At 41.1% G+C, this 21,650-nt stretch overlaps 2 protein-coding genes across 4 annotated transcripts in view; both read right to left on the bottom strand.

The window, feature by feature from the left end:
• Positions 1 to 3,745: 3,745 nt before the first annotated feature.
• On the bottom strand, positions 3,746 to 18,499 carry LOC115159445 (protein kinase C and casein kinase substrate in neurons protein 2). 3 transcript variants are annotated; one of them, XM_029709166.1, is made up of 10 exons: positions 18,221 to 18,499; positions 15,280 to 15,348; positions 14,932 to 15,088; positions 13,506 to 13,741; positions 12,704 to 12,859; positions 7,874 to 8,049; positions 7,169 to 7,289; positions 6,917 to 6,984; positions 4,550 to 4,629; positions 3,746 to 4,412 (listed from the first exon to the last, which is right to left on the bottom strand). In XM_029709166.1, exons 2-10 carry the CDS (start codon positions 15,334 to 15,336, stop codon positions 4,297 to 4,299), a joined length of 1,167 nt encoding a protein of 388 aa, XP_029565026.1. In that variant the 5' UTR covers positions 15,337 to 15,348; positions 18,221 to 18,499; the 3' UTR covers positions 3,746 to 4,296. The 3 variants fall into 3 exon arrangements, with proteins under 3 accessions (XP_029565026.1, XP_029565033.1, XP_029565040.1); XM_029709173.1 differs by lacking the exon at positions 18,221 to 18,499 and adding an exon at positions 17,922 to 18,069; XM_029709180.1 differs by lacking the exon at positions 4,550 to 4,629.
• A 671-nt stretch (positions 18,500 to 19,170) lies between these two features.
• Positions 19,171 to 21,650, bottom strand: part of LOC115163289 (SH3 and multiple ankyrin repeat domains protein 1) — a 64,311-nt gene continuing 61,831 nt past the window's right edge. Inside the window, exon 29 of the mRNA XM_029715051.1 lies at positions 19,171 to 21,379. Within this exon, the coding sequence (XP_029570911.1) occupies positions 21,316 to 21,379 (64 nt within the window). The 3' untranslated portion in view covers positions 19,171 to 21,315. The remainder of the gene's footprint in view (positions 21,380 to 21,650) is intronic.

Raw genomic sequence — 21,650 nt, 5'->3', positions numbered from 1 at the left:
CCATGTTTTGTGCGACTACCATGTTGTGTTGCTACCATGTTATTGTTATGTTGTGTTGTTATGTGTTGCTGCCTTGCTATGTTGTTGTCTTAGGTTTCTCTTTATGTAGTGTTGTGTTGTCTCTCTTGTTGTGATGTGTGTTTTGTCCTATATTTATATTGCATTTTTTATTTTTATCCCAGGCCCCGTCCCTGCTGGAGGCCTTTTACATTTTGGTAGGTCGTCATTGTAAATGAGAATTTGTTCTTAACTGACTTGCCTAGTTAAATAAAGGTTAAATAAAAAATAAATGCATAGTGCCAACTGTAACGTTTGGTGGAGGAGGAATAATAGTCTGGGGCTGTTTTTCATGGTTCGGGTTAAGCCCCTTAGTTCCGGTGAAGGGAAATCTTAATGCTGCAATGACATTCTAGATAATTCTGTGCTTCCAACTTTGTGGCAACACTTTGGGGAAGACCCTTTCCTGTTTCAGCATGACAATGCCTCTTTGCAGAAAGCGAGGTCCATACAGAAATGGTTTGTCGAGATCGGTGTGGAATAACTTGACTGGTCTGCACAGAGCCCTGACCTCAACCCCATCGAACACCTTTGGGATTAATCGCCCAACATCAATCAATCAATCAATCAAATGTATTTAGAAATCCATTTTGACATCAGCAGATGTCACAAAGTGCTATACAGAAATTCAGCCTAAAACCCCAAACAGCAAGCAATGCAGATGTAGAAGCACGGTGACTAGGAAAAACTCCCTAAAAAGGCAAGAACCTAGGAAGAAACCTAGAAAGGAACAAGGCTCTGAGTGGTGGCCAGTCCTCTTCTGGCTGTGCCTGGTGGAGATAATGAGTACATGGCCATTTAAGGCCAGATTTTTATTCAAGATGTTCAAACGTTCATAGATGACCAGCAGGGTCAAATAATAATCACAGTGGTTGTAGAGGGTGCAACAGGTCAGTACCTCAGGAGTAAATGTCAGTTGGATTTTCATAGCCGAGCATTCAGAGGTCAAGACAGCAGGTGCGGTATAGAGAGAGAGGGAGAGTTGAAAACAGCAGGTCCGTGACAAGGTAACACGTCCGGTGAAGAGGTCAGGGTTCCCTAGCCGCAGCCATTGCAGCATAGATACTGGAGACTGAGACAGGAGTGGGTCTGGGGACACTGTGGCCCCGTCCGACGATACCCCCGGACAGGGTCAACCAGGCAGAATATAACCCCACCCACTTTGCCAAAGCACAGCCCCTACACCACTCGAGGTATATCAACAGACCACCAACTTACTACCCTGAGACATAGCCCACGAAGATCTCCTCCACCGCACGAGCCCAAGGGGGCGTAAAACTGGATAGAAAGATCACGTCTGTGACTCAACCCACTCAAGTGACGCACCCCTCCTAGGGACGGCATGGAAGAGCACGAGTAAGCCAGTGACTCAGCCCCCGTAATAGGGTCAGCGCACAACCTCACTAATGCTCTTGTGGCTGAATGGAAGCAAGTCACCACAGTAATGTCCGAACATCTAGTGTAAAGCCTTCCCAAAAGAGTGGAGGCTGTTATAGCAGCAAAGAGGGGACCAACTCCATATTAATGCCCATGATTTTGGAATGAGATGTTCGACGAGCAGGTGTCCACATACCTTTGGTAAAGTAGTATATATATATTTATCTCGGAAGAAACCTAGAGAGGAACCAGGCTCTGAGGGGTGGCCAGTCCTCTTAGGGGCTCGTAAGTAAGCATTTCACTGGAGACAAGGAGTATCAAAATGTATATTTATTAAATAAAGTAACTAATTAATTAACAATGGTGTGTGTAATCAGTAATCAGTAGTGTAAGTGAGTGTTTTGCATACCTGAATGTAATAATGCAGGGTGTTGAAAGGTGCCTAAGCAAATAACCAAAAAGCCACAAAACTACACAACCAAAATCAACAACGTGTCTGCGTGGAGAGAGTCTCCTCAATGAAAGTGGAAGAGGTGCCTTTATCCTGGGACACACCCGGACCCAGGTGTTTCCCATGTAGCTGACGACCCTCCCAGCTCCGCCCACCGGCATCCCAACAAGGAAACAAGAACAAAAAGAGAGAATACGGCAGACAGAGTGGGAGGGTCGTCACACTAATACAATTTGATTTGATTTGAACTAAATGTGTGCATAGAAGATGGCTTGATCTTTCATTTTCAAACATACAGTGCATTCGGAAAGTATTCAGACACCTTGACTTTTTCCACACTTTTTCCACATGTTACGTTGCAGTCTTATTCCAATATTGAATGAACATAAGTATTCAGACCCTTTGCTATGTGACTCGAAATTGAGCTCAGGTGTATCCTGTTTCCATTGATCATCCTTGAGATGTTTCTAAAATTTGATTGGAGTCCACCTGTGGTAAATTCAATTAATTGGACATGATTTGGAAGGCGCACACCTGTCTATAAAAGATCTGACAGTTTACAGTGCAAAAACCAAGTCATGAGGCGAAGGAATTGTCGTAGAGCTCCGAGACAGGATTGTGTTGAGGCACAGATCTGGGGAAGGGTACCAAAACATTTCTGCAGCATTGAAGGTTCCCAAGAACACAATGGCATCCATCATTCTTAAATGGAAGAAGTTTAGAACCACCAAGACTCTTCCTAAAGCTGGTCGCCCAGCCAAACTGAGCAATCGGGGGAGAAGGGCCTTGGTCAGGGAGGTGACTAAGAACCTGATGGTCACTCTGACAGAGCTCCAGAGTTAATCTGTGGCGATGGGAGAACCTTCCAGAAGGACAACCATCTCTGCAGAACTCCACCAATCAGGCCTTTATGGTAGAGTGGTCAGACAGAAGCCACTCCTCAGTAAAACGCACATGACAGCCCGCTTGGAGTTTGTCAAAAGGCACCTAAAGACTCTCAGACCATGAGAAACAAGATTCTCTGGTTTGATGAAACCAAGATTGAACTCTTTGGCCTGAATGCCAAGCGTTACGTCTGGAGGAAACCTAGCATCATTCCTACGGTGAAGCATGGTGGTGGCAGCATCATGTTGTGGGGATGTTTTTCAGCGGCAGGGACAGGGAGACTAGTCAGGATCGAAGGAAAGACGAACGGTGCAAAGTACAGAGAGATTCTTGATGAAAACCTGCTCCAGAGTGCTCAGGTCCTCAGACTGGGGCGAAGGTTCACCTTCCAACAGGACAACAACCCTAAGCACACAGCCAAAACAACGCAGGAGTGGCTTTGGCACAAGTCTCTGAATGTCCTTGTGAGGCACAGCCAGAGCCTGGACTTGAACCTGATTGAACATCTCTGGAGAGACCTGAAAATAGCTGGAGAGACCTGAAAATAGCTGTGCAGCAACACTCCCCATCCAACCTGACAGAGCTTGAGAGGATCTGTAGAGAAGAATGGGAGAAACTCCCCAAATACAGATGTGCCAAGCTTGTAGCGTCATACCCAAGAAGACTCAAGGCTGTAATCTCTGCCAAAGGTGCTTCAACAAAGTACTGAGTAAAAAGGTCTGAATACTTATGGAAATGTCATATTTCAGTTTTTTTGTTTTTTTGGTGTTGCTAAAATAAAAAATAAAACAGTTTTTGCTTTGTCATTATGTGGTATTGTGTGTAGTTTGATGAGGAAAAAAATCAGTTTGATCAATTCTAGAATAAGGCTGTATCGTAACAGAATGTGGAAAAAGTCAAGGGGTCTGAATACTTTCCGAATGCACTGTATAGCAACACTTTGGTGTCAGTATAAAAAAGACACAAACATTGAGCTTAGTAAAGATTTAGGACTTTTATTTTTCTAATACAACCCAATGCCAGTTGTAGAACTTAGTTTACTAAGAATTATGTATGTCCTTCAATCATCTATAATATGCATTATCATACAGCTTTCAGATTTTAATATCAGCATACACAAATCACTGTAAACGTGTGGTCTTTCCTGGTCAAAGGTAAATACTAATACTGCTAATTAAATCATTTTAAAGTAGTGACAGAGGCAGCCAAATGTGTCCCTGCCCACAACCACCTGCAAAAGTAGAAATAGCGTGTGATAGAAGTTCATTTATATTGAGCTCAAACCATTTAGGTTAGATTGTAAAATAATTAAGGGAATTGTATGTCTCTCTTTAAGGTATTGGTAACATTACACATTTCAGCTTGATGATTATAACATTGTGAGCGTCACCCTTTTATGTTAAATCAGTCAAATCAAAATTCAAAGTCATTTTGCACCAAAGTGGATTTTTCCATGAAGACAGGCACATTTCATTAAAAACGTTGCTGACATAATGCTTGACAGTTTTGAGAGTGGTAGGATGACATCACTGCACAACAACTTCCACATAATTGGCAGGGTAGAAGCCGTCATTCCCTCCGTCCAGCATCCCCCTGCACCACCCCTGGTCGTCCTCCTCCTCAACCTTCAGGAACACCTCACCTGGAATAATACAGGTATGGAAACAGGCATGATTCTGGATGACACACTTGAGACATTGCACTGGCAAAAGGAACTGTAGTCTTTCAATGCTTTAGACATAATGCTGAATTTAACTGTGTTTTAAACGGTCATGTCACCTGCTTTAAAGGACAGCTCATCACTTTCCTCTCCCACATAATTATACAGAGCTCGCACCTTCACTCCTCCAATCATCACACTAGAGGATGGAGGAATGATAGAATGAATAAGGGAGTTCATCTAGAAATGTATTACCATAAAACTTCAATTAATTGCCCAGGCATTTATTTCCTTAAATCAATAAACACAATAGGCTCTTATTAGAGGCATCAATTTGAGCCAGGCGTCTATTTCGCAGTGGTGTAAAGTACGCAAGTAAAAATACCTTAAAGTACTACTTAAGTATTTTTTTTGGGGGGGGGGGTATCTGTACTTTACTTTACTATTCATATATATTTTTTTACTTTTACTTTTTTTATTTAAAAAAAATTATTTCACCTTTATTTAACCAGGTAGGCAAGTTGAGAACAAGTTTTCATTTACAATTGCGACCTGGCCAAGATAAAGCAAGCAGTTTGACACATACAACAACACAGAGTTACACATGGAGTAAAACAAACATACAGTCAATAATATAGTAGAAAAATAAGTCTATATAAAAAGTGAGCAATTGAGGTGAGATAAGGGAGGTAAAGGCAAAAAAGGCCATGGTGGCAAAGTAAATACAATATAGCAAGTAAAACACTGGAATGGTAGATTTGCAGTGGAAGAAAGCCCAAAGTACAAATAGAAATAATGGGGTGCAAAGGAGCAAAATAAATAAATAAATACAGTTGGGGAAGAGGTAGTTGTTTGGGCTAAATTATAGATGGGCTATGTACAGGTGCAGTAATCTGTGAGCTGCTCTGACAGCTGGTGCTTAATTAAAGCTAGTGAGGGAGATAAGTGTTTCCAGTTTTAGAAATTTTTGTAGTTCGTTCCAGTCATTGGCAGCAGAGAACTGGAAGGAGAGGTGGCCGAAGGAGGAATTGGCTTTGGGGGTGACCAGAGAGCTATACCTGCTGGAGCCCGTGCTACAGGTGGGTGCTGCTATGGTGACCAGTGAGCTGAGATAAGGGGGAACTTTACTTTACTTCACTACATTCCTAAAGAAAATCATGTACTTTTTACTCCATACATTTTCCATGAATGCTTAGCAGGACAGGAAAATTGTCTAATTCACGAGCTTATCAAGAGAACTCCCTTGGTCATCCCTACTGCCTCTCATCTAGCGGACTTACTAAACACAAATGCTTCATTTGTAAATGATGTCTGAGTGTTGGCGTGTGCCCCTGGCTATCCGGGAAATATAAAAAACAAGAAGATTGTGCCATCTGGTTTGCTTAATGTAAGGAATTAGAAATTATTTACACTTTAGCTTTTATTTTTTATACTTAAGTATATTTTAGCAATTACATATACTTTTGATACTTAAGTATATTTATAACCAAATATTTGTAGACTTCTACTGAAGTAGGAAAAGTACACAATTGTCATACTTGAGTAAAAGTAAAGATACCTTAATAGAAAATGACTCAAGTAAAAGTGAAAGTCACCCAGTAAAATAGTACTTGAGTAAAAGTCTAAAAGTATTTGGTTTTAAATATACTTAAGTATCAAAAGTAAATGTAATTATTAAAACATGCTTAAGTATTAAAAGTAAAAGTATTAATCATTTCAAATACCTTATATTAAGAAAACCAGATGGCACTATTCTTGTTTTTTATTTATTTATGGGTAGCCAGGGGCACACTCCAACACTCAGACATCATTTACAAATTAAGCATTTGTGTTTAGTGAGTCCGCCAGATCAGGGGCAGTAGGGATGACCAGGGATGTTCTCTTGATAAGTGCGTGAATTGGACCATTTCTTGTCATGCTAAGCATTCAAAATGTAACGAGTACTTTTGGGTGTCAGGGAAAATGTATGGATTAAAGAGTACATTATATTCTTTAGGATTGTAGTGAAGTAAAAGTAAAAGTTGTCAAAAAGATAAATAGTAAGGTAAAGCACAGATACCCCCAAAAAACTACTTAATTAGTACTTTAAAGTATTTTTACTTAAGTACTTTACACCACTCGCTAGAAGTTCTGTTAGCAGCCAATGGCTAGCAGTTTCTTACTGGGGATGAAAAGGAATGCTTGCCATAATGTTTTCTAGTCTTTACTGAATTATTTTATTTAACAAATCAAACATTAAACCTTGTAAACAATTCATGGTAATTCATGGTAACTTTGTAAACAATTCATTTAGACCAAGCGTATATTTGTTGAAATGTATTTGAGACTGAACGTTTAATTGCCATTTTACAGTAATCAATTGTAATGGACATTGTAATATGTTGGATACAAATACACACACACACACACACACACACACACACACACACACACACACACACACACACACACACACACACACACACACACACACACACACAGCTTACGGTTTATCCTTCTGGCCTTTCTTGTCTCTTTTTTTATTCTTCGGCTTCTTTACAGGTGGGATCCATTCCTGATGATACAGATAAGCGTTGGTTCTTCCTTCTCATTAAACTCTCTCCATATCATTTGATTTCACACAACACATGGTATGTATACAGTAGTAATCAGAGCTCTCGCTCTATATGGCTGGTGGGAATATGCCTATCAACACTAGCAAAGTTCAAAGGTCAATATAATGAGTAACAGTTGTTTACCTCAATCGTTGGCCAGTCAGTGGGCATGCCTGGGCCGTGGTTGTTCTTCCACCACCTTAGATCGTCCGCCTCACTGATGGACGTGAGGGTGTGGTGGAGCTCACTGTACACGGTCTTCACACTGACAGACAGCGACAGACGGAACGGGAGAGGATGTTCGTATAATGAACACATAGATCATCACAGACCTTTCACACACACACACACACACACACACACACACACACACACACACACACACACACACACACACACACACACACACACACACATGACTCTATGCACACTCACACTGACACTCCAACACACACACAAACTCACACACTTCATTTGCTCACACACACACAAAACAAGCACACACATTCATGCTGACGCACGCACACACACTCACATACAATCATTATATATGCTGCTGCTACTCTGTTTATCATGTATATCCCGATGCATAGTCACCTTACCCCTATGCATATCTACCCCTACCACTCCAGTGTCCCTGAACATTGTAAATCTGGTATTGGTACTGATTCTGACTCTGTATATAGGTTACTTACTTTCTTGTGTTTAAAAAAATAAATAAATGTAATGCTGGGAAAGAGCTTGCAAGAAAAGCATTTCACTGTACTTGTGCATGTGACAATAAAACTAGAAATGCACGCACGCACCCATACGAGTGAGGAGAGAGACAGAAGGAGGAGGCTCCTGTACCTTTCATTGTTGGTGATGTCCAGGTGTCTGTGGATGGACAGGAAGGCCTGTTTGAGGAAGCTGATCCTCTTCCTCTCCTCCTCCTGCGATTGGTCAAAAATGGCCTCCATCTCCTCCATGTAGCGAGGCGCATAGGACGTTACATCCTCCAACACCTTCTCATATTTCTCGCGGATCTGTCACAACATCAGAGTAGTGATGTCATACCATCAAAACACATCTTGCCAACAAAGACTGTGTAAGCCTGACAACAAAGACTGTGTAAGCTTGCCAACAAAGACTGTGTAAGCCTGACAACAAAGACTGTGTAAGCTTGCCAACAAAGACTGTGTAAGCCTGACAACAAAGACTGTGTAAGCTTGCCAACAAAGACTGTGTAAGCCTGACAACAAAGACTGTGTAAGCTTGCCAACAAAGACTGTGTAAGCCTGACAACAAAGACTGTGTAAGCTTGCCAACAAAGACTGTGTAAGCTTGCCAACAAAGACTGTGTAAGCTTGCCACCAAAGATTGTGTAAGCTTGCCAACAAAGACTGTGTAAGCCTGACAACAAAGATTGTGTAAGCTTGCCACCAAAGACTGTGTAAGCTTGCCACCAAAGACTGTGTAAGCTTGCCACCAAAGACTGTGTAAGCTTGCCACCAAAGACTGTGTAAGCTTGCCACCAAAGACTGTGAAAGCTTGCCAACAAAGACAGTGTAAGCTTGCCAACAAAGACTGTGTAAGCTTGCCACCAAATACTGTGTAAGCTTGCCACCAAAGACAGTGTAAGCTTGCCAACAAAGACTGTAAGCTTGCCAACAAAGACTGTAAGCTTGCCACACACAGTCCCATTGTTTTTAACGTAATTTGTCAATGTATTGTGACGTGGAATCTATGTGGAAAAGACATTGGATTTGAAAAAAGTAAACAACTGTTGTTTTGAGGTTGACATTTCATCATGGATATCAAATTGCAATACAGATAAACCTTGTATGAAATATGTTGAATTTGTACATTTAAAACAACGTCAGATCTTCAAGGTTATATCCACTATCAGAAGAAAATAACAACAGGCTGGGCAGCATCTTCTACTGGATAATTGATCTATCTACAGCTACCCTTCGGTCTCTCATCCAAGGTTTTAACCAAGCCAAGCCCAGCCCATCTTCTACTGGATAATTGATCTATCTACAGCTACCCTTCGGTCTTTCATCCAAGGTTTTAACCAAGCCAAGCCCAGCCCATCTTCTACTGGATAATTGATCTATCTACAGCTACCCTTCGGTCTCTCATCCAAGGTTTTAACCAAGCCAAGCCCAGCCCATCTTCTACTGGATAATTGATCTATCTACAGCTACCCTTCGGTCTCTCATCCAAGGTTTTAACCAAGCCAAGCCCAGCCCATCTTCTACTGGATAATTGATCTATCTACAGCTACCCTTCGGTCTCTCATCCAAGGTTTTAACCAAGCCAAGCCCAGCCCTTCTGAGCTATGATATTTCTCACTGACTATTTCCAAAGTGCTTGTTGAGAGATCTCCACTTAAATTCTAAATATACTCACTGTTGCTATTGAAGTCATTCCAAAGGGTAGGTTTAACAGAGCAATTGAAATGTGACCATACTTTATCACTCATGTATCATCAATGCTGCTACTTAGGCCTATATAGCATTTGCAAAGTCATCAACAGCTATTGTTTCAATTCACCCCAGAATTGAACTAAAAATAGACAATACAATAGGCCTAGGTTTTCAAGCCCTGGTTGATTTCAAATTGAATGATATTTTGTGATATTGAATTGTGTTTGGATATCAACACAACCAAATATCAGTATTTGAAGGATATATATCTTCTGTTTGTATAGTTACATCTGTGCCAATGACTTAGTCTAGCTTTAATTCCAGTTTGTCTACAAATTCAGAATTTAATAAATAATTAATATGTTGTATTCGTGTCTCCATCTCAACCAGAAGTTAAAGTTAAAGAACAGTTTAAAGTGCATTTAAAGTTTGATTTGATTTAGTCCTATTCTTTAAATGAGATTTTTGGTTGAGATGGATACATCAATCCAACATATTAATTATTCATTTGTAAACAAACTGGAATTAAAGCCAGACTAAATCAGTGGCATAGATGGAACTATCCAAGTGGAAGATACATCTCCTTCAAATGCTGATATTTGGTTGCATTGGAAACCAAACACTCCTCAATATCACTTTTATCATACAATAAATAGCTTATTAACTTGTCGACAAGATAACAAATGATATGTTGGATTCACGTCTCCAACTCAACCAAAAATAAAAGTTAAAGAATGGCATTAAGCCAGTGGCTCAGATGAAACTATCCAGGCTATAGATACATCTCATTTAAATGTTGATATTGTCAACCAAGCACAATTCCATATTACTATGTAATACAGTAAACATTAAACGTTAAAATGAGTAACACATCCATGGCCACATTTCGAGGTTACTGAAACTATACATTTCTTCTTATGTAATGCTATATAAAGCGTGCATGTTCAAGATAGCAAGCAAGTGAATCAGGCTTTCATGGTCGAATTGCTGCAAAGAAAGCACTACTAAAGGACACCAATAAGAAGAAGAGACTTGCTGGGGCCAAGAAACACGAGCAATGGACATTAGACCGGTGGAAATCTGTCCTTTGGTCTGATGAGTCCAAATTTGAGATTTTTGGTTCCAACCACCATGTCTTTGTAAGATGCAGAGTAAGTGAATGGATTATCTCTGCATGTGTGGTTCCCACCATGAAGCATGGAGGAGGTGTGATGGTGTGGTGGTGCTTTGCTGGTGACACTGTCAGTGATTTATTTAGAATTCAAGGCACACTTAACCAGCATGGTTAACCACAGCATTCTGCAGCGATACACCATCCCATCTGGTTTGGGCTTAGTAGGACTATAATGACCCAAAACACACCTCCAGGCTGTGTAAGGGCTTTTTGACCAAGAAGGAGGGTGATGGAGTGCTGCATCAAATGACCTGGCCTCCACAATCACCCGACCTCAACCCAATTGAGATGGTTTGAGATGAGTTGGACTGCAGAGGGAAGGAAAAGCAGCCAACAAGTGCACAGCATATGTGGGAACTCCTTCAAGACTATTGGAAAAGCATTCCAGGTGAAGCTGGTTGAGAGAATGTCAACAAAGGCAAAGGGTGGCTACTTTGAAGAATCTCAAATATAAAATATATTTAGATTTGTTTAACACTTTTTTGGCTACTATATGATTCCATATGTGCTATTTCATAGTTTTTATGTCTTCACTATTATCCTACAATGTAGGAAATAGAAAAATAAAGAAAAACTCTTGAATGAATAGGTGTGTCCAAACTTTTGACTGGTACTGTATATGAATGTATATGAATGGGCCCTTCTGGTTTAGCCAGTGTCCCTATATACTGTACACTACATGAAAAAAAGTATGTGGACACCTGCTCGTTGAACATCTCATTCCAAAATAATGGGCATTAACATGGAGTTGGTCCCCCCTTTGCTGCAATAACAGCCTCCACTCTTCTGGGAAGGCTTTAAACTAAATGTTGGGCGATTACGCCTGGCTCACAGTCAGCGTCCCAATTCATCACAAAGGTGTTCGATGAGGTTGAGGTCAGGGCTCTGTGCAGGCAAGTCAAGTTCTTCCACACCGATCTTGACAAACCATTTCTTTATGGACATCGCTTTGTGGACTGGGGCATTGTCATGCCGAAACAGGAAAGGGCCTTCCCCAAACTGTTGCCACAAAGTTGGAAGCACAGAATCGTCTAGAATGTCATTGTATGCTGTGCTGTTAAGATTTATCTTCACTGGAACTAAGGGGCCTACCCGAACCATGAAAAACAGCCCCAGGCCATTATACCTCCTCCATCAAACTTTATGGTTGGCACTATGCATTGGGGCAGGTAATGTTCTCCTGGCATCCGCCAAACCCAGATTCTTCCGTCGGACTGATAGATGGTGAAGTGTGATTCATCACTCCAGAGAATGCGTTTCCACTGCTCCAGAGTCCAATGGCGGCAAGCTTTACACTACTCCAGTTGACGCTTGGCATTGTGATCTTAGACTTGCGTGTGAATGCTCGGCCATGCAAACCCATTTCATGAAGCTCCCGAAGAATGGTTATTGTGCTTATGTTGCTTCCAGAGGCAGTTTGAACTCGGTCGTGAGTGTTTCAACCAAGGACATTTTTATGCGCTACGCGCTTCAGCTCTCAGCAGTCCCGTTCTGTGAGCTTGTGTGACCTAACACTTTGCAGCTGAGCCGTTGTTGCTCCTAGATGTTTCCACTTCACAATAACAGCACTTACAGTTGACCGGGGCAGCTCTAGCAGGACAGAAATTTGACAAACTGACTTGTTGGAAAGGTGGCATTCTATGACTGTGTCATGTTGAAAGTCACTGAGCTCTTCAGTACCGGCCAATCTACTGCAAATGTTTGTCTATGGAGATTGCATGGCTGTGTGCTGTATTTTATACATCTGTCAGTAATGGGTATGGCTGAAATAGCCGAATCCACTCATTTGAAGGGGTGTCCACATACTTTTGTATATATAGTGTAAGTTAAAATAATTTACTGCTGGATAAACAAAGATGGTGCCTAACAATAACATGGAAGGTGGTTACTATGGTGGTTACAATAACACATTTTTGCCCCTGCCATAAAAGGAAACTGTATGTGGGAAAAATTCCTTAAAATAGTCTACCAGATGGGGGCATGGGCTAGGGAAGTGCAACATTTCCATATCTGGCTAGTTGAGCATCCCACACTCTCAGATTAATGAATATAAATTGAGCAGTTGTGAGTTAGTAGCCTTTCAGTTTTTCTCACTTTGTCTTTCTCCACACTGGCCTTCTCTCGAGCGTCTTGGATCTTTTTCAGTTTCTCAGGACTCAGCTCTGTGTTCTCCTTGGCCTGCGTCTCTCTGTCTATGGCTATCTGTTCCTTATGGCAAGCCTTATGGTATGCACCACGGGCTTTCTCCAGCTACGACATACGGGTAAAAATATGCAAAACAAAGTTAAAACATTGTATGCCCTGCTTCCATGAACATGCCACTCACTACTCATCAGATCTGGGTTCAAATACTACTTTAATCCTTTCAAATACTTTGAGTGTTTGCTTTAGCCTGCCTTGGAGTGCCAAGTAGTGGGTGGGGTTTGCACATTTGGGACTTTTTAATTGGTTTCAATGCAAAAGACTTCTCAATCAAGCACAGCTAAAGTATTTAATAAAAAAAGATTGTATTTGAACCCAGTTCTACTACACATGTCCTACTACTCGTAGGCTAAAATAACACCTCCCTTGGGAGTAATTCAATCACTATAATAGGGTGTGCCGCATACAGTAGGATACATAAAATATATTTTGAGGGTTCAGGAATTTATGACCTAGCTTCTAATCTTACCAGCAAAGGGTAAGCCTTGCATGCTACTAGCCTTGGAGATGTAAATATAATGGTGCCCAAACTTAGACTACCGTAAAACTAAAGTACTGTAGAGAAACAGTTAGGCATAAAGTTGACTTCCTCGTAATCAAGCAATAGGGATGTGAAGTACAATCCCCCCAACGCACACAAATGCGGGCCCATTTGGTCAGTTCATGAAGACACCTAACATATGGGTTTTGTAACCTTTCCCAGCCTCTTGGCCCAGGGTTTCTGAGCACGTGCAAACCCTGTCTCGTTTTCGTGGGTCTCACGGAATCCACAGAATATCTTCTTAGGGAAGGTATCCTTCTGCCAGCTCTTTACTCTGTCCCCCTCCTCTGTAACGAGGGACTGGGAGATAGAGGAATGGAGAATGGATAGACGCTCAGCGGAGGAGAAGAAACACTGCCACGCCCTCATGAGAGAGCCATAGAGCGGCCCTAGGGTGATAGAGAAGAGAAAGGGAAAGATAAAAAGAGAGATAAGACTTTTAACTGATTAGGGAATGATAACTAATTAGATTGATGCAACCTGGACTCAGGGGTAAATGTAACATAGCAAACAAAAATCCAGAGACACTCAATTTACTGTGATATGTTACGTTTGGTATGGTATGCATTCATTTGTGGAGGTCCATCAACCATTTCTTATGATATGTTACGAATTACAATTCGTATGATGTGTTACAAATTGCAATTTGTACAATATGTCATGCATTTGCTATACATATGATATGCTATGAATTTCAATTTGTTGTGACTAACATTAGCTAGGTTGCTAGGTCGCTAACGGTAATTTTAGCCAGGCTAGTGGTAAGGTTAATGTTAGGTTTAGGGTTAAGAGTTAGGTTAAAGGGTTAAGGTTAGGGTTAGGGTTAGGGTTAGCTAGCATGCTAAGTAGATGCAAAGTAGCTAAAAAGTAATAAGGAGTTGCAAAGTTGCTATTTATCTAAAATGCAAAAGTTGTTTGTGATGAGATTCGAACACAACCTTTAGATTGCTAGACGTTTGCGTTAGGAGTTACTGTAGGTTAAGGTTAGCATTAGGGGAAGGGCTAGCTAACATGCTAAGTAGTTGCAAAGTAGCTAAAAAGTAGTAAGTAGTTGCAAAGTTGCTAATTATCTAAAATGAAAAAGTTGTCTGTGATGAAATTTGAACACGCATCCTTTGGGTTGCTAGACATTTGTGTTATTTTGCAAACTTCTGTCTTATGTATCCATACCAAACGTACCATACTGTATATATATATTTTTTTTTTTACATTTTAGTCATTTTTAGCAGACGCTCTTATCCAGAGCGACTTACAGTAGTGAATGCATACATTTCATACAAATCATACATTTTTTTTCTGTGCTGGCCCCCCGTGGGAATCAAACCCACAACCCTGGTGTTGCAAACACCATGCTCTACCAACTGAGCTACAGGGAAGGCTACTGTATCATACTAATTTGAGTGTCCCGGATTTCGTTTAATATGTTACATCTAGTCTATGAGAACAGCCTGATTGATAATACAAAGACCAGGTGGGAGGATTTGGCATAGTGTATTTGTTCATAATTTTGACAGTTTATAATGAGTGCCATAGTATAGAAGTCCAGTCCTGAAGTCCTCCTTGGTTCTCCTTCACTTACGGGCGTCTACTATGGCCTTCCACTTGCTGCCCCACTCACTGAGCTGCTGGGCGTACTGCTTCTCTACTTTGGCCCTCTCATTGAAACAGGCCATGATATCTTTACATGCATGGAAGGACTGGTCAGTGCGTCGAACGGTTCGCTCATAGTTCCCTGGCTGGGGAGGAAGAGGGGGAGAGAGGGATGGCGGAGAGAAGAGTTGATCAGGATCAGGAGGAACTGCAGAAAGAGGCATTGCTATAGAATCGACTCTCCTGTTATAAGAACACAGAGAAAATCAGTTAATGGTAGTCATGAACTGTTGTAAAGGGTTCATGTTTATATTCATATCTGTAACTTCCTCCTCACCATCCAGAAGCTCTGCATCCTGGAGTCCTCATTGGGTTCTCTAGGGAGCGTCGACATTTTTGGGTATGTCTTTGAAGAGCAGAGGAAAAGATCATAAACAACCTTCAGTACTTTCACAGAGATTTCATCATTATATGAAGTACTGTGCCGTGTTACAATTCCAACCAAGTGGGTTAACCCTATTGGCGCGATGTGTAGGGTGTTTGCCATTCATACCAGCAACCCGGGTTTGCATCCCTGCACCGTAGTTCCATACATTGTTGTCAGAAGTGGGATGGCGGCCGTGGGCAGTAGTGTAAAGGTACTTAAAGTACTACTTAAGTAATTTTTTGGGCATTTGTAATTTACCTTATTATTTATATTTTGACAACTTTTACTTTTACTTCACTCCACTCCTGAAGAAAATAATGTACTTTTTACTCTATACATTTTCCATGACACCCAAAAGTACTCGTTACATGTTGACAGGAAAATAGTCAAATTCACGCACTTATCAAGAGAACACCCCTGGTCATCCCTACTGCCTCTGATCTGGCGGACTACCTAAACATAAATACTTAATTTGTAAATTAATGTCTGAGTGTTGGAGTGTGCCCCTGGCAATCTGTAAATAAAAAATATATATACAAATTGTGCCGTCTGGTTTGCATAATATATGGAATTTGAAATTATTAATACCTTCACTTTGATACTTAAGCATATTTTAGCAAGTCCATTTACTTTCTATACTTAAGTATATTTAAAACCAAATGCTTTTAGACTTTTACTCAAGTAGGATTTTACTGGGTGACTTTCACTTTTACTTGAGACATTTTCTATTAAGGTATCTTTACTTTTACTCATGTATGACAATTGGGTACTTTTTCCACCACGAGCCGTGGGGCCATCGGAACACACGGCCCGGGACATGTGAGGGGGCTGAGCAGTCGAAGCACGGGGATTTGCCTCTCTGTTAGGAAGGGGCAGTGCAGCTATATGAGCCACATTACAATTTTTACCAAGTGGGTTATACCTATTGGCTTGATGCGTAGGGTGTTTACCTTTTACGCCTGCAACCCGTGTTCGCTTCCCTGCCGTTCACTACAATATCAACAGATATACATCTATCTTTTAAATATAAGCATTTGGCTCTTGAATCTGAAATGTACATGCCAGTGATCAAACTTAATGGCTTGATGACAAAGAAATACAAGTAATATGATTATTGTGGCAGATGTTTGTGTTGATAGTACATTTATGTTTAGGTTTTCAATTTATCCCAAGCTGTTTCTGCGTATTGGTTTTGTACAGTTTAGTACAGATTTGTACAGAATCTACTCAAATTAAATATGAAATATGATATGATTTGGAATATACAGAATCTCATTGAAATCGATAATGCAACAAACAACGACAAACAACTCCTACACTGAGCCTTCGGAACTGGAACCAGCTGCAACATTCTATATACATTACATTGCTTACATCTATGATATACTAGCTGAACCAGAGGAGGCTGGTGGGAGGAGCTATAGGAGGACGGGCTCATTGTAATGGCTGGGATGGCATAAATGGAACGGTATCAAACACATCAAACGCATAGAAACCACGTGTTTGACTCCGTTCCATGAATTCCATTCCAGCCTTTACAATGAGCCCACCCTTCTATAGTGCCTCACATCAGCCTCCTCTGCTCTGAACCCATCGTGAGTAAGGGGAGTGTCATTCCGAGACTGGAATTTATAGACTGGAATCTAACAGCAGGAATAGAACACCCGCTCCGACATTCTTCCTGCTGCTGTCCCAAAATAAACAGGGAGGGAAAGGTCATATTTCCCTGGCTCTGACTAACGGCCTCCCTCACTATTAGCCGAGCCATCTTCTACTCTCACACGTCCCTTCCACGCTCATGGAAAACATGACAACAAAGTGCGAGGAGAGAGTTTGGGTTTAGCAAATCAGATAATATGCCTACTGTAGTTCTAAGTCAAAGCTTTGTTTGAAATAATTAACACAGCTTTGTTATAACCCAACTGAGGAAAAGATATGAGGCTGTGTCAGTATAGGAGGTACTTTGAACAGTACAAGATAAAAACAGATTCATGCACAAACACACAAGCACTCAGACACTTACAGGCTTATTTATCTCCCTAACACATTGGCACTTTGTTGGCTGAGTGATAATTTCCTCTGTGTGAAACTGACTAACCACACCTCATCACAAGACTAACGCAGAGGGAAGAGAAGAACCAAGGTTTTGTCTCTGAAAAGTTCTCCCCCTTGCTGCTGTGCTTATCTACCATCTCCCTCTTACAGCTGGTCTTCTATGACATGATATAACAGTACAGAAGGCCTACTGTTGATAAATGTCACAGGATTGTTGTTAGGTTTTAAATACAGTCCCACTATAGAAACTTTGTTTTATTACATGTCCGTCTCTACCCATCTCTTCTTCAGCATGCCGAGGTAAGGTGGGTAGGGGACTGGGGTTTTTAAGTATCAATTGGCTAGTTTGTATTGGCTCAGTTTCACAACACTGAACAGTATCATAGACTATAATTCAAATAAAAATAAATTCAAGTTGCAATCAATCATTACAAGGATCAAGTCCTCATTCAAACATGACAAAATAAAAACCATGCCGGGGAGAATCCATCACTTACATGTCTCCCTCTGAATCACCAGTGACTACTCAAGAGGCCACTTGCTAGTTCTAGGGCCGTTCCGACTTTCTCTCCCTTTCTCTCCGTCTCTCTTTTCTCTCCGAATGCCTCTCCCACAACACATGTTCCTCACTCCTCACTCACTGACCCAATTTTCCCTGGCACTTAAAGTTACACACACCAGTGTGATCTGAAAGACTGAGTCACCAAGGCAGATCCAACGAAAGTAAGACAGAGACAGTTCATTTGCATGAAAATCACATAATGATTGATGGGCAAGAGGAAAAAAACATTCTTACCTTTCTCTCCTCTTATGTTAGCAGGGCTGTTCCATCCTAATACTCATTCCACTGTTGGTCAAATTTCTCTTGCTCTTTTCTGCTGTTGCTATCCAAGTCTCCCCATCCCTTCTTTACTCTCCTCGTAGTTTCCTCAATACTCAATGTGTAAGAAGATTCGTTTCGCCTACCCCTTCTTGCTCGCTCATTATTTCCCTCTCTCTCTACAACTCTTACAACTCTTAGTCTATTAGAAAAACAGCTGGAAGAAACTTCATCCTCCTCCTCCTCTCCTTCCCTCCCTCCCTTACTCTCCTTCCCTCACCTCTCTCAATATGGTGCTAATGAATTGTAGAAGTTCATTTCGACCCTCTACTGGTCACAGCGTTGTGTCAATGTGGCACGGCATCATGGGAACTTATTAGTGTGTGAGTGAGGGTTTGGCCCCGTGAACTGTCACGTTCACCCTGTGCACTTTTGCAACACTCCATTCTCTGATGAGACTTGGGATTTGTCTGTTTTAAGAGACTATGCCGCCATACTCTCAGACCACATAGTGCACACGCTGCCACACTACTTGGGTGCAAAGTGGGAGTCGGAGTTCCCCTGATGCAGTGGGTCCTGGCAACCCACTGCAGAAGAACCCATCCAAGTGTGTCAGGGAACGACTTCTCGTTTACCCATATCGAGTTTCTCTCTTTTTCTCCTCTGACTACCCACTTCTTAAAGACCCACCCTACCTCCTACACTGTATGACCACAACAGATGAATCCAAGTACTTAATGTGGCCGCTTTTCCTCATTCCGCCAGATCTGAATTAATCCTGAACATAGGAACAATATGGCATAAGGCCCCTGGTGGGCTGGGAGAAGGAGACGCTGCTAAATGAGTCAATCATAACAGGCCAGTCTAGATTGGATCTTTATGTGAACCTAGAAACCTTGGATTCAGAGAGGGAAAGAATATCAATAGAGTTCAATAGTTTATTCAGCGTTTATTTCAACACCTTAGTTATAACTCTATCATATCGGTATATTTCTGTGTTTCATTTTGAACATAACTTCATAAATACCTCTTATCGCTGCATACATTTGCTCATACTGTAAATAGTCATCATGTGTATATATTACTAGTCCTAAAATACTCTTTAAATCATAGAACGTAATGCTTCCTACACTACCGCTCAATCCTTTCCGTCGGAAGGTTGTTGAAAGGCAACAACCCTAAAGAAGTAAAGGGTGTGTGTTGATGTGTAGGAGTTTCACTGGGAGGATGAAGTAGGTAATGGTAGAACAAGTCGAGCAGTATAGAAAGCATTTACCGGAAATAATACATAAAGAGAAAACAAAACAAGTAGCTTCAAATCATTTCTCACACTATTTGGAAGACAGCGATTCTGTAGTGTTATTTCTTTTTTTACATATACCTAATGATTAATATAATAATTGTTTTAAAATTATACTTGAATTGATGTTATTATTGTCGTCGTTATCATACTCGTCATTATCACTATATTATATAGGCCTATAAAGGATGTGTACAGGTTTTGAGTGTATTCCTCACCTTACAGTGCATTTCACTGAAGGCAAGAGCCAAAAGGAACCTAAAAGAGCCTGTGTGTGTATCTGTGTGTGTTTGAATGTGTTTTTCTGAAATATGTGGATCTGAAAAAGATTTCTCTTGAGATATTGGAGAGGAGTTTATGAAATAGGGCAAAGTTAGGATTGTCATCTGGTGCAAAATATACATCTCTACATTTTCGAACCATTAGAAAACTGGCGTTGAGTTGTGGAGAAGGCATATGAGAGAGGGACAGAGGGTGGGGAAAGGATCATGGGTAACCAGGCAAGCTGACAAACAGATCGACACAAACAGACACACACGCACAGAGGAAGAAGGCCTAGGGAACCATACATACCGTTTAGACTGACAGACGCACAGTAAAAGCCCTTTTTTTTGTTGATCGCTGCACCTGTGTGTGTGAAAGTCGACATGGGACAAAAGACGCTCACATCCCTGGTATGGTCGTAAACATCATCATCATGAATGAATGACAAACAGCTTTTGTAGTGTAAAATGACATGAGTTCATAGCAAACCCTGAGTCATGGCTGTGGACTCCAATACAGTCATGTCTCAGGGAAAAACAAACCAACATTTGAATCTCCTCTGCCCCTCTCCTACATACTCCGGACGGCCTTTCTAAAGATAATAACTATCATAGTAAAAATGACATATTACGACTATATGTTTTGAATATTTTTCGAGTATTCGTCGTTACACACAAATCTGGATGATTAAATATCAGTAATACTCTGACCCGTTTGAAATGAATGATTGCAATCAGCACTTGGTACGAAACAAATTCATGATTTGGATCTGTGAATCCATTTTTACATGTAAGCTATATTGTTACTCAGAGTTAGTAAAATACGTAGAAAGCTTGTTGGGAAATCACTAGGGAATTAGGGCATAAACTGACCTCAGTATAAAAAGTCCACTGTTTTACTTTTTTTTTGTTACTGTTTACTTTAACTTAAAATGTCATGTACTTTTCCATTTTTGGACCATATTCAAACTTTTAGACATTCCAACAAAAGCTTCCAATCCCATGCTCTAATGCGCGTCAGAGTTTGCGCATGAATTCCAGGATAAGAATATGGCCTGTATTGTTTATTAGAGGTACCCAACTACCACCTTTAGTATATCCATGGGCTTACCCTCTCTGTATGGGTAGCAGCATTACAATCTCAAGATTCTTGTTAGCATTTCTCCCAGTACTGCAACCGCCAGGCAGCAGATGGAGTGTGAGAATCACCAGTCAAATGTCTGTGTGTGTGTGTGTGTGTGTGTGTGTGTGTGTGTGTGTGTGTGTGTCTGTGTGTGTGTCTGTGTGTGTCCATGTGTTAATTAAAAGCCTATTTATCAGTAGTTGTACAGTGGGTGTAAATAGACAATTGTCCTCCACTCATAACAAATCTCTCCTGGTGTGATTAAGCCTTTTCCGTCGTGATCCTTTACACCATTTGTCCAGCTCACAGTCTGTGTCCAATGGTCTTCTATAGAACTCATCTCGGTCCGTGTGTTTCTCTGTCTTTCTCTGAGCCCTGAGTCACCTCATCTTTCACTCTCTGCCTGTGGCTCAGGGGAGGGGCTAGGGTCATGCATGGGAGAGAACAGCCTGAGGAAAGAGGGAGGGGGGTAAATCAAGAAATAAGAATAAATAGAAAATGAAAAGTAGTGAAGGTAGTCAATTAAATGATAGAGAGAAATACATGTAGAGAGAGAGAGAGAGAGAAAGGGGGAGAGAGGGAGAGAGAGAGGGGGAGAGAGAGGGAGAGAGAGGGGGGAGAGAGAGGGAGAGAGATGGAATAACTTAGCAAATGAACTCTAAGGATAAATGCTTAATGACTAAAAAGGGAAGGGGGATGGACTCATCTGGCTCGCAGGGA

This window comes from Salmo trutta, chromosome 2 (assembly GCF_901001165.1).
Source record: "Salmo trutta chromosome 2, fSalTru1.1, whole genome shotgun sequence".
NCBI lineage: Eukaryota > Metazoa > Chordata > Actinopteri > Salmoniformes > Salmonidae > Salmo > Salmo trutta.
This window is presented reverse-complemented; position numbering and strand designations above follow the sequence as displayed.

What these genes read in the sequence shown, in the direction of transcription:
- LOC115159445 (XM_029709166.1), bottom strand. Translation starts at nt 15,336, where the DNA reads ATGTCGACGCTCCCTAGAGAACCCAATGAGGACTCCAGGATGCAGAGC. An exon ending in GACATCACCAACAATGAAAG is followed by an intron (nt 7,290 to 7,873) that starts GTACAGGAGCCT and finishes GCTGTCTGTCAG; the next exon opens with TGTGAAGACCGTGTACAGTG. An exon ending in TGAGCTGTCCTTTAAAGCAG is followed by an intron (nt 4,413 to 4,549) that starts GTGACATGACCG and finishes GTATTATTCCAG; the next exon opens with GTGAGGTGTTCCTGAAGGTT.